Source organism: Oncorhynchus mykiss, chromosome 15 (genome assembly GCF_013265735.2).
Source record: "Oncorhynchus mykiss isolate Arlee chromosome 15, USDA_OmykA_1.1, whole genome shotgun sequence".
Lineage (NCBI taxonomy): Eukaryota > Metazoa > Chordata > Actinopteri > Salmoniformes > Salmonidae > Oncorhynchus > Oncorhynchus mykiss.
In genome coordinates, this window is record NC_048579.1 from 79,844,519 (window position 1) to 79,858,616 (window position 14,098).

Here is a 14,098-nt window from a genome sequence, read left to right on the forward strand (position 1 = left end):
GTGGTGTTCTCTAAAGCGTACTGGGTCAGTGGTGTTCTCTCTAAAGCGTACTGGGTCAGTGGTGTTCTCTTTAAAGCGTACTGGGTCAGTGGTGTTCTCTCTAAAGCGTACTGGGTCAGTGGTGTTCTCTCTAAAGCGTACTGGGTCAGTGGTGTTCTCTCTAAAGCGTACTGGGTCAGTGGTGTTCTCTCTAAAGCGTACTGGGTCAGTGGTGTTCTCTCTAAAGTCTACTGGGTCAGTGGTGTTCTCTCTAAAGAGTACTGGGTCAGTGGTGTTCTCTCTAAAGCGTACTGGGTCAGTGGTGTTCTCTCTAAAGCGTACTGGGTCAGTGGTGTTCTCTCTAAAGCGTACTGGGTCAGTGGTGTTCTCTTTAAAGCGTACTGGGTCAGTGGTGTTCTCTCTAAAGCGTACTGGGTCAGTGGTGTTCTCTCTAAAGCGTACTGGGTCAGTGGTGTTCTCTCTAAAGCGTACTGGGTCAGTGGTGTTCTAAAGCGTACTGGGTCAGTGGTGTTCTCTCTAAAGCGTACTGGGTCAGTGGTGTTCTCTCTAAAGCGTACTGGGTCAGTGGTGTTCTCTCTAAAGTCTACTGGGTCAGTGGTGTTCTCTCTAAAGAGTACTGGGTCAGTGGTGTTCTCTCTAAAGTCTACTGGGTCAGTGGTGTTCTCTCTAAAGAGTACTGGGTCAGTGGTGTTCTCTCTAAAGCGTACTGGGTCAGTGGTGTTCTCTCTAAAGCGTACTGGGTCAGTGGTGTTCTCTCTAAAGCGTACTGGGTCAGTGGTGTTCTCTCTAAAGCGTACTGGGTCAGTGGTGTTCTCTCTAAAGCGTACTGGGTCAGTGGTGTTCTCTCTAAAGAGTACTGGGTCAGTGGTGTTCTCTCTAAAGAGTACTGGGTCAGTGGTGTTCTCTCTAAAGCGTACTGGGTCAGTGGTGTTCTCTCTAAAGCGTACTGGGTCAGTGGTGTTCTCTCTAAAGCATACTGGGTCAGTGGTGTTCTCTCTAAAGCGTACTGGGTCAGTGGTGTTCTCTCTAAAGCATACTGGGTCAGTGGTGTTCTCTCTAAAGAGTCCTGGGTCAGTGGTGTTCTCTCTAAAGCGTACTGGGTCAGTGGTTTTAGATGTTCTCTCTAAAGAGTACTGGGTCAGTGGTGTTCTCTGTAAAGAGTACTGGGTCAGTGGTGTTCTCTCTAAAGAGTACTGGGTCAGTGGTGTTCTCTCTAAAGAGTACTGGGTCAGTGGTGTTCTCTCTAAAGCGTACTGGGTCAGTGGTTTTAGATGTCCTCTCTAAAGAGTACTGGGTCAGTGGTGTTCTCTCTAAAGCGTACTGGGTCAGTGGTTTTAGATGTTCTCTCTAAAGAGTACTGGGTCAGTGGTGTTCTCTCTAAAGCGTACTGGGTCAGTGGTGTTAGATGTTCTCTCTAAAGGGTACTGGGTCAGTGGTTTTAGATTTTCTCTCTAAAGAGTACTGGGTCAGTGGTGTTCTCTCTAAAGAGTACTGGGTCAGTGGTGTTCTCTCTAAAGAGTACTGGGTCAGTGGTGTTCTCTCTAAAGTATACTGGGTCAGTGGTGTTCTCTCTAAAGCGTACTGGGTCAGTGGTGTTCTCTCTAAAGAGTACTGGGTCAGTGGTGTTAGATGTTCTCTAAAGAGTACTGGGTCAGTGGTGTTAGATGTTCTCTCTAAAGCGTACTGGGTCAGTGGTTTTAGATGTTCTCTCTAAAGAGTACTGGGTCAGTGGTGTTCTCTCTAAAGAGTACTGGGTCAGTGGTGTTCTCTCTAAAGAGTACTGGGTCAGTGGTGTTCTCTCTAAAGTCTACTGGGTCAGTGGTGTTCTCTCTAAAGAGTACTGGGTCAGTGGTGTTCTCTCTAAAGCGTACTGGGTCAGTGGTGTTCTCTCTAAAGCGTACTGGGTCAGTGGTGTTCTCTCTAAAGCGTACTGGGTCAGTGGTGTTCTCTCTAAAGCGTACTGGGTCAGTGGTGTTCTCTCTAAAGCGTACTGGGTCAGTGGTGTTCTCTCTAAAGCGTACTGGGTCAGTGGTGTTCTCTCTAAAGAGTACTGGGTCAGTGGTGTTCTCTCTAAAGCGTACTGGGTCAGTGGTGTTCTCTCTAAAGCGTACTGGGTCAGTGGTGTTCTCTCTAAAGTGTACTGGGTCAGTGGTGTTAGATGTTCTCTAAAGCGTACTGGGTCAGTGATGTTCTCTCTAAAGAGTACTGGGTCAGTGGTGTTCTCTCTAAAGTGTACTGGGTCAGTGATGTTCTCTCTAAAGTGTACTGGGTCAGTGGTGTTCTCTCTAAAGAGTACTGGGTCAGTGGTGTTCTCTCTAAAGCGTACTGGGTCAGTGGTGTTCTCTCTAAAGCGTACTGGGTCAGTGGTGTTCTCTCTAAAGCATACTGGGTCAGTGGTGTTCTCTCTAAAGCGTACTGGGTCAGTGGTGTTCTCTCTAAAGCATACTGGGTCAGTGGTGTTCTCTCTAAAGAGTACTGGGTCAGTGGTGTTCTCTCTAAAGCGTACTGGGTCAGTGGTTTTAGATGTTCTCTCTAAAGAGTACTGGGTCAGTGGTGTTCTCTGTAAAGAGTACTGGGTCAGTGGTGTTCTCTGTAAAGAGTACTGGGTCAGTGGTGTTCTCTCTAAAGAGTACTGGGTCAGTGGTGTTCTCTCTAAAGCGTACTGGGTCAGTGGTTTTAGATGTCCTCTCTAAAGAGTACTGGGTCAGTGGTGTTCTCTCTAAAGCGTACTGGGTCAGTGGTGTTAGATGTTCTCTCTAAAGGGTACTGGGTCAGTGGTTTTAGATTTTCTCTCTAAAGAGTACTGGGTCAGTGGTGTTCTCTCTAAAGAGTACTGGGTCAGTGGTGTTCTCTCTAAAGAGTACTGGGTCAGTGGTGTTCTCTCTAAAGTATACTGGGTCAGTGGTGTTCTCTCTAAAGCGTACTGGGTCAGTGGTGTTCTCTCTAAAGAGTACTGGGTCAGTGGTGTTAGATGTTCTCTAAAGAGTACTGGGTCAGTGGTGTTAGATGTTCTCTCTAAAGCGTACTGGGTCAGTGGTTTTAGATGTTCTCTCTAAAGAGTACTGGGTCAGTGGTGTTCTCTCTAAAGAGTACTGGGTCAGTGGTGTTCTCTCTAAAGAGTACTGGGTCAGTGGTGTTCTCTCTAAAGTATACTGGGTCAGTGGTGTTCTCTCTAAAGCATACTGGGTCAGTGGTGTTCTCTCTAAAGCATACTGGGTCAGTGGTGTTCTCTCTAAAGCATACTGGGTCAGTGGTGTTCTCTCTAAAGCATACTGGGTCAGTGGTGTTCTCTCTAAAGCGTACTGGGTCAGTGGTGTTCTCTCTAAAGCATACTGGGTCAGTGGTGTTCTCTCTAAAGAGTACTGGGTCAGTGGTGTTCTCTCTAAAGCGTACTGGGTCAGTGGTTTTAGATGTCCTCTCTAAAGCGTACTGGGTCAGTGGTTTTAGATGTTCTCTCTAAAGAGTACTGGGTCAGTGGTTTCAGATGTTCTCTCTAAAGAGTACTGGGTCAGTGGTGTTCTCTCTAAAGCGTACTGGGTCAGTGGTGTTAGATGTTCTCTCTAAAGGGTACTGGGTTAGTGGTTTTAGATGTTCTCTCTAAAGCGTACTGGGTCAGTGGTGTTCTCTCTAAAGAGTACTGGGTCAGTGGTGTTCTCTCTAAAGAGTACTGGGTCAGTGGTGTTCTCTCTAAAGAGTACTGGGTCAGTGGTGTTAGATGTTCTCTAAAGCGTACTGGGTCAGTGGTGTTAGATGTTCTCTCTAAAGCGTACTGGGTCAGTGGTTTTAGATGTTCTCTCTAAAGTGTACTGGGTCAGTGGTGTTAGATGTTCTCTCTAAAGCGTACTGGGTCAGTGATGTTCTCTCTAAAGAGTACTGGAAGTTATCAATGCCCTAGATCTGACAGAAGAGTGACCAATCTCTCACCATGACACTGCCCACAAACACTCAGGCTATCATTGATCATGTAGCTAAGATCTGTCCCCCCCCCCCCCCTCCCCCCTCCTACTGACTGGTCTCAGAACAGAGGATATGATTCAGTCAGGGGACCCAAACACAAACAGGCTTAGTTTCCTCCCAACCACATGTTAGGTTACACGTTGCCCGTTCTAAAAATAGCTTTGTATGCAATCTTAGAAGAAGGAGGAGAGGGATGTGGAGGAGGAGGACGGGTCATCTTGCTGATAAGAGGCCCAGCTCATAATTGTATCTGGAGGGGCTTGAGGAGGGAGAGGAGGAGGGGAGCTGGAAATTCACATATCTGGGCAGGGCTCACCTTCCCTCTGCTCTGAGTCAGTCTTAGTGCCACCTCTCTCCCTTCTACCTCCTCTCTCCCTTCTACCTTCTCTCTCCCTTCTACCTTCTCTCTCCCTTCTACCTTCTCTCTCCCTTCAACCTCCTCTCTCCCTTCAACCTCCTCTCTGCCTTCAACCTCCTCTCTGCCTTCTACCTCCTCTCTGCCTTCTACCTCCTCTCTGCCTTCTACCTCCTCTCTGCCTTCTACCTCCTCTCTGCCTTCATCCTCCTCTCTCCCTTCATCCTCCTCTCTCCCTTCTACCTCCTCTCTGCCTTCATCCTCCTCTCTGCCTTCATCCTCCTCTCTGCCTTCTACCTCCTCTCTGCCTTCATCCTCCTCTCTGCCTTCATCCTCCTCTCTGCCTTCATCCTCCTCTCCGCCTTCATCCTCCTCTCTGCCTTCATCCTCCTCTCTGCCAAGCCAAGGACTGGGAGGTCATCCGCTCAACATTCCGTCACACCACTTCAAGGAAAACCACGCAGCTGGAAAGTACCTAGAATATCAACAGGTCTTTGTTTTTGTGACCACAGCTGACTGTGTTCTCCTTCCAATGGCTTTTCCTGGAAGGAGGATCATAAAAATATCCTTCCCCATTCCACAGTTAGTCCATTAGTTTGACTGAGCAGTAGTGTCCCCATTCCACAGTTAGTCCATTAGTTTGACTGAGCAGTAGTGTCCCCATTCCACAGTTAGTCCATTAGTTTGACTGAGCAGTAGTGTCCCCATTCCACAGTTAGTCCATTAGTCTGACTGAGCAGTAGTGTCCCCATTCCACAGTTAGTCCATTAGTTTGACTGAGCGGTAGTGTCCCCATTCCACAGTTAGTCCATTAGTCTGACTGAGCAGTAGTGTCCCCATTCCACAGTTAGTCCATGAGTTTGACTGAGAGAGGCAGTAGTGTTGGAACTATCCCAGTAGACATTATGAGAGAGGCAGTAGTGTTGGAACTATCCCAGTAGACATTATGAGAGAGGCAGTAGTGTTGGAACTATCCCAGGAGACATTATGAGCGAGGCAGTAGTGTTGGAACTATCCCAGTAGACATTATGAGAGAGGCAGTAGTGTTGGAACTATCCCAGTAGACATTATGAGAGAGGCAGTAGTGTTGGAACTATCCCAGTAGACATTATGAGAGAGGCAGTAGTGTTGGAACTATCCCAGTAGACATTATGAGAGAGGCAGTAGTGTTGGAACTATCCCAGTAGACATTATGAGAGAGGCAGTAGAAACTAGAAGGGTAAATGTTCTCATTGTCCCCCAGAATAAACAACAGATTCCTCTGGGTAGCTTTTGTTTCTCCACTATGTCTGGGTTCCTCCCAACCGGCTCCCTATATAGTGCACTACACTTGACAAGGGCTGTTAGGGCTCTAAGTAGTCTACTCTATAGGGAATAGGGAGTCATTTGGGACACAGTATTTCTGGTTTCCTTCCCTCTGGACCGCTGGGCAGAGCAGGGTAAATACTGATCTAGATTAGGACACAGTTTCCAGTCCCTGTTTTTTGGTTAATGAAATTATCTGTGTTGTTTTCTGTGGATTATCAGTTTTTGGGGCGGAAACAGCAACGGACAGGAAGACCCGACACGAACCAGGAAATGGATGTGAATTTATAGAGGAGATGTTCAGTTATTCTCAATTATCAACATGTTTAGAAGGGAATGGGCCCATAACCTAGTCAGTAGTAGTAGTAGTAGTCTGTTACAGGACTAGTTATGTGTGATTGTAGTGATGTCATCAACCTCCTCAGTGTGCTACAGAGCAACACTGTTTAATCAACGATTAGTGCTATCTGGGATCCTTGGGATGTCCATACCCTAAATCCTAACCTCTAAATCCTAACCTCTAAATCCTAACCTCTGAATCCTAACCTCTAAATCCTAAACCCTAACCGCTAAACCCTAACCGCTAAACCCTAACCGCTAAACCCTAACCGCTAAACCCTAACCGCTAAATCCTAAACCCTAACCGCTAAATCCTAAACCCTAACCCCTAACGCCTAAACCCTAACCCCTAAATCCTGTATCCTAAATCCTAACCCCTAAATCCTAACCCCTAAACTCCTAAATTCAATGCATTTAGTTGACCCTGCTAAGTTCAATACATTTAGTTGATTCCCTACTGAGTTCAATACATTTAGTTGACTCCCTACTGAGTTCAATACATTTAGTTGACTCCCTACTGAGTTCAATACATTTAGTTGATTCCCTGCTAAGTTCAATACATTTAGTTGATTCCCTACTGAGTTCAATACATTTAGTTGATTCCCTACTGAGTTCAATACATTTAGTTGATTCCCTACTGAGTTCAATACATTTAGTTGACTCCCTACTGTGTTCAATACATTTAGTTGACTCCCTACTGAGTTCAATACATTTAGTTGACTCCCTACTGAGTTCAATACATTTAGTTGACTCCCTACTGAGTTCAATACATTTAGTTGATTCCCTGCTAAGTTCAATACATTTAGTTGATTCCCTACTGAGTTCAATACATTTAGTTGATTCCCTACTGAGTTCAATACATTTAGTTGATTCCCTACTGAGTTCAATACATTTAGTTGACTCCCTACTGTGTTCAATACATTTAGTTGACTCCCTACTGAGTTCAATACATTTAGTTGACTCCCTACTGAGTTCAATACATTTAGTTGACTCCCTACTGAGTTCAATACATTTAGTTGACTCCCTACTGAGTTCAATACATTTAGTTGACTCCCTACTGAGTTCAATACATTTAGTTGATTCCCTGCTAAGTTCAATACACCCTGTTCCCTATACACCCTGTTCCCTATACACCCTGTTCCAACCCTAACCATTTTAAATATCAACTTCAATGGGTTAGGGACGTCCCGAGGATCCCAGATAGCACAGTAAATCAAATGTATTTATATAGCCCTTCTTACATCAGCTGATATCTCAAAGTGCTGTACAGAAACCCAGCCTAAAACCCCAAACAGCAAGCAATGCAGGTGTAGAAGCACGGTGGCTAGGAAAAACTCCCTAGAAAGGCCAAAACCTAGGAAGAAACCTAGAGAGGAACCAGGCTATGTGGGGTGGCCAGTCCTCTTCTGGCTGTGCCGGGTGGAGATTATAACAGAACATGGCCAAGAGTAGGCCTAACACTGGGGGTGAGTAGGCCTGACACTGGGGTGAGTGGGCCTGACACTGGGGGGTGAGTAGGCCTAACACTGGGGGTGAGTAGGCCTGACACTGGGGGTGAGTGGGCCTGACACTGGGGTGAGTGGGCCTAACACTGGGGTGAGTAGGCCTGACACTGGGGTGAGTAGGCCTGACACTGGGGTGAGTAGGCCTGACACTGGGGGCGAGTAGGCCTAACACTGGGGGCGAGTGGGCCTGACACTGGGGGCGAGTAGGCCTAACACTGGGGGTGAGTGGGCCTGACACTGGGGGTGAGTGGGCCTGACACTGGGGCGAGTAGGCCTGACACTGGGGTGAGCGAGTAGGCCTGACACTGGGGTGAGCGAGTAGGCCTGACACTGGGGTGAGCGAGTAGGCCTGACACTGGGGTGAGCGAGTAGGCCTGACACTGGGGTGAGCGAGTAGGCCTGACACTGGGGTGAGCGAGTAGGCCTGACACTGGGGTGAGCGAGTAGGCCTGACACTGGGGTGAGCGAGTAGGCCTGACACTGGGGTGAGCGAGTAGGCCTGACACTGGGGTGAGCGAGTAGGCCTGACACTGGGGTGAGCGAGTAGGCCTGACACTGGGGTGAGCGAGTAGGCCTGACACTGGGGCGAGCGAGTAGGCCTGACACTGGGGCGAGCGAGTAGGCCTGACACTGGGGCGAGCGAGTAGGCCTGACACTGGGGCGAGCGAGTAGGCCTGACACTGGGGCGGGCGAGTGGGCCTGACACTGGGGCGGGCGAGTGGGCCTGACACTGGGGCGGGCGAGTGGGCCTGACACTGGGGCGGGCGAGTGGGCCTGACACTGGGGCGGGCGAGTGGGCCTGACACTGGGGCGGGCGAGTGGGCCTGACACTGGGGCGGGCGAGTGGGCCTGACACTGGGGCGGGCGAGTGGGCCTGACACTGGGGCGGGCGAGTGGGCCTGACACTGGGGCGGGCGAGTGGGCCTGACACTGGGGCGGGCGAGTGGGCCTGACACTGGGGCGGGCGAGTGGGCCTGACACTGGGGCGGGCGAGTGGGCCTGACACTGGGGCGGGCGAGTGGGCCTGACACTGGAACTGCAACATTGACAGTTTTGGTGTAACATGGCGACCCTCTATTTGTCTCCTCAGAGCTGCAGAAGGAGGAGGATGAGGAACAGGGTCGTCATGGGTACCGTCCGGATCGCCCTCCAGCCCCACGTAGAGTCAGCTTCAGCCAGGACACCTCTCACCCCTACTACGATGTGGCTCGACACGGGATCCTACAGGTCACAGGTAACCAGGACACCTCTCACCCCTACTACGATGTGGCTCGACACAGGATCCTACAGGTCACAGGTAACCAGGACACCTCTCACCTCCTACTACGATGTGGCTCGACACGGGATCCTACAGGTAACCAGGACACCTCTCACCTCCTACTACGATGTGGCTCGACACGGGATCCTACAGGTCACAGGTAACCAGGACACCTCTCACCACCTACTACGATGTGGCTCGACATGGGATCCTACAGGTCACAGGTAACCAGGACACCTCTCACCTCCTACTACGATGTGGCTCGACACGGGATCCTACAGGTCACAGGTAACCAGGACACCTCTCACCTCCTACTACGATGTGGCTCGACACGGGATCCTACAGGTAACCAGGACACCTCTCACCTCCTACTACGATGTGGCTCGACACGGGATCCTACAGGTAACCAGGACACCTCTCACCTCCTACTACGATGTGGCTCGACACGGGATCCTACAGGTCACAGGTAACCAGGACACCTCTCACCTCCTACTACGATGTGGCTCGACACGGGATCCTACAGGTCACAGGTAACCAGGACACCTCTCACCACCTACTACGATGTGGCTCGACACGGGATCCTACAGGTCACAGGTAACCAGGACACCTCTCACCCCTACTACGATGTGGCTCGACACGGGATCCTACAGGTAACCAGGACACCTCTCACCTCCTACTACGATGTGGCTCGACACGGGATCCTACAGGTCACAGGTAACCAGGACACCTCTCACCTCCTACTATGATGTGACTCAACACGGGATCCTACAGGTCACAGGTAACCAGGACACCTCTCACCACCTACTACGATGTGGCTCGACACGGGATCCTACAGGTCACAGGTAACCAGGACACCTCTCACCTCCTACTACGATGTGACTCGACACGGGATCCTACAGGTCACAGGTAACCAGGACACCTCTCACCCCTACTACGATGTGGCTCGACACGGGATCCTACAGGTCACAGGTAACCAGGACACCTCTCACCTCCTACTACGATGTGGCTCGACACGGGATCCTACAGGTAACCAGGACACCTTTCACCTCCTACTACGATGTGGCTCGACACGGGATCCTACAGGTCACAGGTAACCAGGACACCTCTCACCTCCTACTATGATGTGGCTCGACACGGGATCCTACAGGTAACCAGGACTCCTCTCACCTCCTACTACAATGTGGCTCGACACGGGATCCTACAGGTCACAGGGATCCTACAGGTCACAGGGATCCTACAGGTCACAGTGATCCGACAGGTCACAGTGATCCGACAGGTCACAGGGATCCGACAGGTCACAGGGATCCGACAGGTCACAGGGATCCGACAGGTCACACCTCATAACCCTTGACATACCTGTATTTGGGGAGTTTCTCCAGTTCTTCTCTGCAGATCCTCTCAAGCTCTGTCAGGTTGGATGGGGAGCGTTGCTGCACAGCCATTTTCAGGTCTCTCCAGACATGTTTGATCGGTTTCAAGTCCGGGCTCTGGCTGGGCCACTCAAGGACATTCAGAGATTTGTCCCGAAGCCACTCCTGTGTTGTCTTGGCTGTGTGCTTAGAGTCGTTGTCCTGTTGGAAGGTGAACCTTCGCCCCAGTGAGGTTCTGAGTGCTCTGGAGCAGGTTTTCATCAAGGATCTCTCTGTACTTTGCTCTGTTCATCTTCCCTCGATCCTGACTAGTCTCCCAGTCCCTGCCGCTGAAAAACATCCGCACAGCATGATGCTGCCACCACCATGCTTCACCGTAGGGATGGTGCCAGGTTTCATCCAGACGCGACGCTTCGCATTCAATCTTTGTTTCATCAGACCAGAGAATCTTGTTTCTCATGGTCTACGAGTCCTTTAGGTGCCTTTTGGAAAACTCAAAACGGGCTGTCATGCCTTTTTACTGAGGAGTGGCTTCCGTCTGGCCACTCTACCATAAAGGCCTGATTGGTGGAGTGCTGCAGAAATGGTTGTCCTTCTGGAAGGTTCTCCCATCTCCACAAAGGAACTCTGGAGCTCTGCCAGAGTGACCACCGTCACCTCCCTGACTAAGGCCCTTCTCCCCAGATTGCTCAGTTTGGCCGGGCGGCCAGCTCTAGGAAGAGTCTTGGTGGTTCCAAACTTCTTCCATTTAAGAATGATGGAGGCCTCTGTGTTCTTGGAGACCTTCAATGCTGCAGAAGTTTATTGGTACCCTTCCCCAGATCTGTGCCTCAACACAATCCTGTCTCGGAGCTCTATCAATCAAATGTATAATTCAAATGTATTTATAAAGCCATTTTTAATTCAGCCGATTTCACAGTGCTCTTTGGCCAATTCCTTCTATGGCTCATGGCTTGGTTTTTGTTCTGACATGCACTGTCAGCAGTGGAACCTTATATAGACAGGCGTGTGCCTTTCCAAATATATGTCCAATCAATTGAATTTACCACAAGTGGACTCCAATAAAGTTGTAGAAACATCTCAAGGATGATCAATGGAAACGGGATGCACGTGAGCTCAACTTCGAGACTCATAGCAAAGAGTCTGACTACTTATGTAAATAAGGTATGTGTGTTCTTTATTTTTATAGATTTTCAAAAAAATCTATTTTTGCTTTGGCATTTTGTGGTAGTGTGTGTCGATGAGGAAAATATGTATTTAAAATATTTTAGAAGAAGGCTGTAACGTAACAACATGTTGGAAAAGGTGAAGGGGTCTGAATACTGTATCCTGTTGGGCCAACTTGTCCTAAAGGTGCGAGAGAAATATTCCAGACATCGTCTGGGACAGTTGTGGGATGCGATAGATCCCAAATGAACACAACCACTCCCATCAAAACCCCTTTTAAAAGCAATGAAGCTGATGAACCAGATCAGAACGTTTTGGCTTGAAAATCTTCACTAAATGGCAGCAATGCCCCCGGCAGGAGGCTATGAGCACCAATGTTCCTAAATGGCAGCCATGCCCCCGGCAGGAGGCTATGAGCACGATGTTCCTAAATGGCAGCAATGCACCCGGCAGGAGGCTATGAGCACCAATGTTCCTAAATGGCAGCCATGCCCCTGGCAGGAGGCTATGAGCACCAATGTTCCTAAATGGCAGCCATGCCCCTGGCAGGAGGCTATGAGCACCAATGTTCCTAAATGGCAGCAATGCACCTGGCAGGAGGCTATGAGCACCAATGTTCCTAAATGGCAGCCATGCCCCTGGCAGGAGGCTATGAGCACCAATGTTCCTAAATGGCAGCAATGCACCTGGCAGGAGGCTATGAGCACCAATGTTCCTAAATGGCAGCCATGCCCCCGGCAGGAGGCTATGAGCACCAATGTTCCAAAATGGCAGCCATGCACCCGGCAGGAGGCTATGAGCACCAATGTTCCAAAATGCAATTAATTAGCGGGGAAAACACCATTCTCAAAAGTGATCCTGCGTTTAATGCTGTCTTATAAAGGTGCATTTGTTTTATGGTGAAAAATGATCTTCCCCACAAACTGTAAACTGGCACACTGTCCAGTTAGGCTCTACACCGGTTCTAATAAGGATTAATGTGCTGATGTGTTCTCTCTCCTCCTCTTCTCTCTCTCCTCCTGTTCTCTCTGTTCTCTCCTCCTGTTCTCTCTGTTCTCTCCTCCTGTTCTCTCCAGGTGATGATAACTATGGCAGGAAGCTAGTGATCTTCAGTAGCTGCCTGATGCCCCCCTCCCATCAGCTCAACCACCACCACCTACTGCAGTGAGTCAGGACAACCATCATACGATATGTGTTGTTTATGTACACTTGACCCTATGTAGCTCTATGTAGTCCATATCTACCTCTGTGGAACGTCCTCTATGGTCTGTTCTGCTCTATGTAGTCCATATCTACCTCTATGGTCTGTTCTGCTCTATGTAGTCCATATCTACCTCTGTGGAACGTCCTCTATGGTCTGTTCTGCTCTATGTAGTCCATATCTACCTCTGTGGAACGTCCTCTATGGTCTGTTCTGCTCTATGTAGTCCATATCTAACTCTATGGTCTGTTCTGCTCTATGTAGTCCATATCTACCACTGTGGAACATCCTCAACTCAATCAGCATGACAGAGTGATCGCCAGCCTTGTCCTCGTCAACACTCACACCTGTGTTAACGTCAGCTGGTCCTTTTGTGGCAGGGCTGAAATGCAGTGGAAATGTTTTGGGGGATTCAGTTCATTTGCATGGCAAAGAGGGATTTGCAATTAATTGCAATTCCTCTGATCACTCTTCATAACATTCTGGAGTATATGCAAATTGCCATCATACAAACTGAGGCAGCAGACTGTGAAAATTAATATTTGTGTCATTCTAAAAAACCTTTGGCCACAACTGTAGACTAGATTAACTGTTTCTGAATCATATCAATGTCACACAGGCCATTTTCAATGGGATTCGTTTCTTTTTAAAGGCAGTCGCTCTTTAAGAGCTTTGTTCACCTTTTATACAATATTTTTGCGTAGTTAAAAAAAAATCTTCAGGCTCTGTCAACTTGGTTGTTGATCATTTGCTAGACAGACATGTCCAAGTCTTGCCCTAGATTTTCAAGATGATTTAAGTCAAAACTGTAACTAGGCCCCTCAGGAACATTCAATGTCTTCTTGGTAAGCACCTCCAGTGTATATTTGGCCTTGTGTTTTAGGTTATTGTCCTGCTGAAAGGTGAATTAATCTCCCAGTGTCTGGTGGAAAACAGACTGAACCAGGCTTTCCTCTTTTTCCCTGTGCTTAGCTCTGTTGTTTCTTTTTGATCCTGAAAAACTCCCCAGTCCTTTAACGATTACAAGCATACCCATAACATGATGCAGCCACCCCTATGCTTGAAAATATGGAGAGTGGTACTCAGTCATGTGTTGTGTTGGATTTGCCACAAACATAACACTTTGTATTCAAGACATAAAGTGAACTGCTTTGCCACATTTTTTGCAGTTTTACTTTAGTGTCTTGTTGTAAACAGGATGCATGTTTTGGAAAATGTGTTTTTTGTGCAGGCTTCCTACTTTTCACTCTGTCATTTAGGTTTGTATTGTGGAGTAACTACAATGTTGTTGATCCATCCTCCAGTTTTCTATCACAGCCATTGAACTCTAACTGTTTTAAAGTCAACATTGGCCTCGTGGTGAAATCGCTGAGTGGTTTCCTTCCTCCCCGGCAACTGAGTTCGGGAGGAAGCCTGTATCTTTGTAGTGACTGGGTGTTATGATAGTCCATCCAAAGTGTGTTTAATAACTTCACCATGCTCAAAGGGATATTCAATGTCTGCTTTAAAAAACAAAAACATCTACCACTCGGTGCATTGGGAAAACCTCCCTGGTCTTTGTGGTTGAATCGTCGACTGAGGGACCTTACAATTATCTGTATGTGTGGGGGTACAGAGATGAGGTAGTCATTCATAAATCAT

The 14,098-nt window shown here is 48.5% G+C and overlaps 1 protein-coding gene across 5 annotated transcripts in view; it reads left to right on the forward strand.

Moving 5' to 3' along the window:
* Positions 1–14,098, forward strand: part of LOC110511598 (rho GTPase-activating protein 8) — a 40,973-nt gene that overhangs the window by 5,121 nt on the left and 21,754 nt on the right. For 4 of the 5 annotated variants that reach the window (XM_036945479.1, XM_036945478.1, XM_036945480.1 and 1 more), the window contains 2 exons: positions 8,552–8,695; positions 12,333–12,420. In XM_036945479.1, coding sequence (XP_036801374.1) covers positions 8,552–8,695; positions 12,333–12,420 — 232 coding nt within the window. Of the gene's footprint in view, positions 1–8,551; positions 8,696–9,513; positions 9,689–12,332; positions 12,421–14,098 lie in introns of those variants that run through there. The other variant, XM_036945482.1, reaches the window with a different exon arrangement.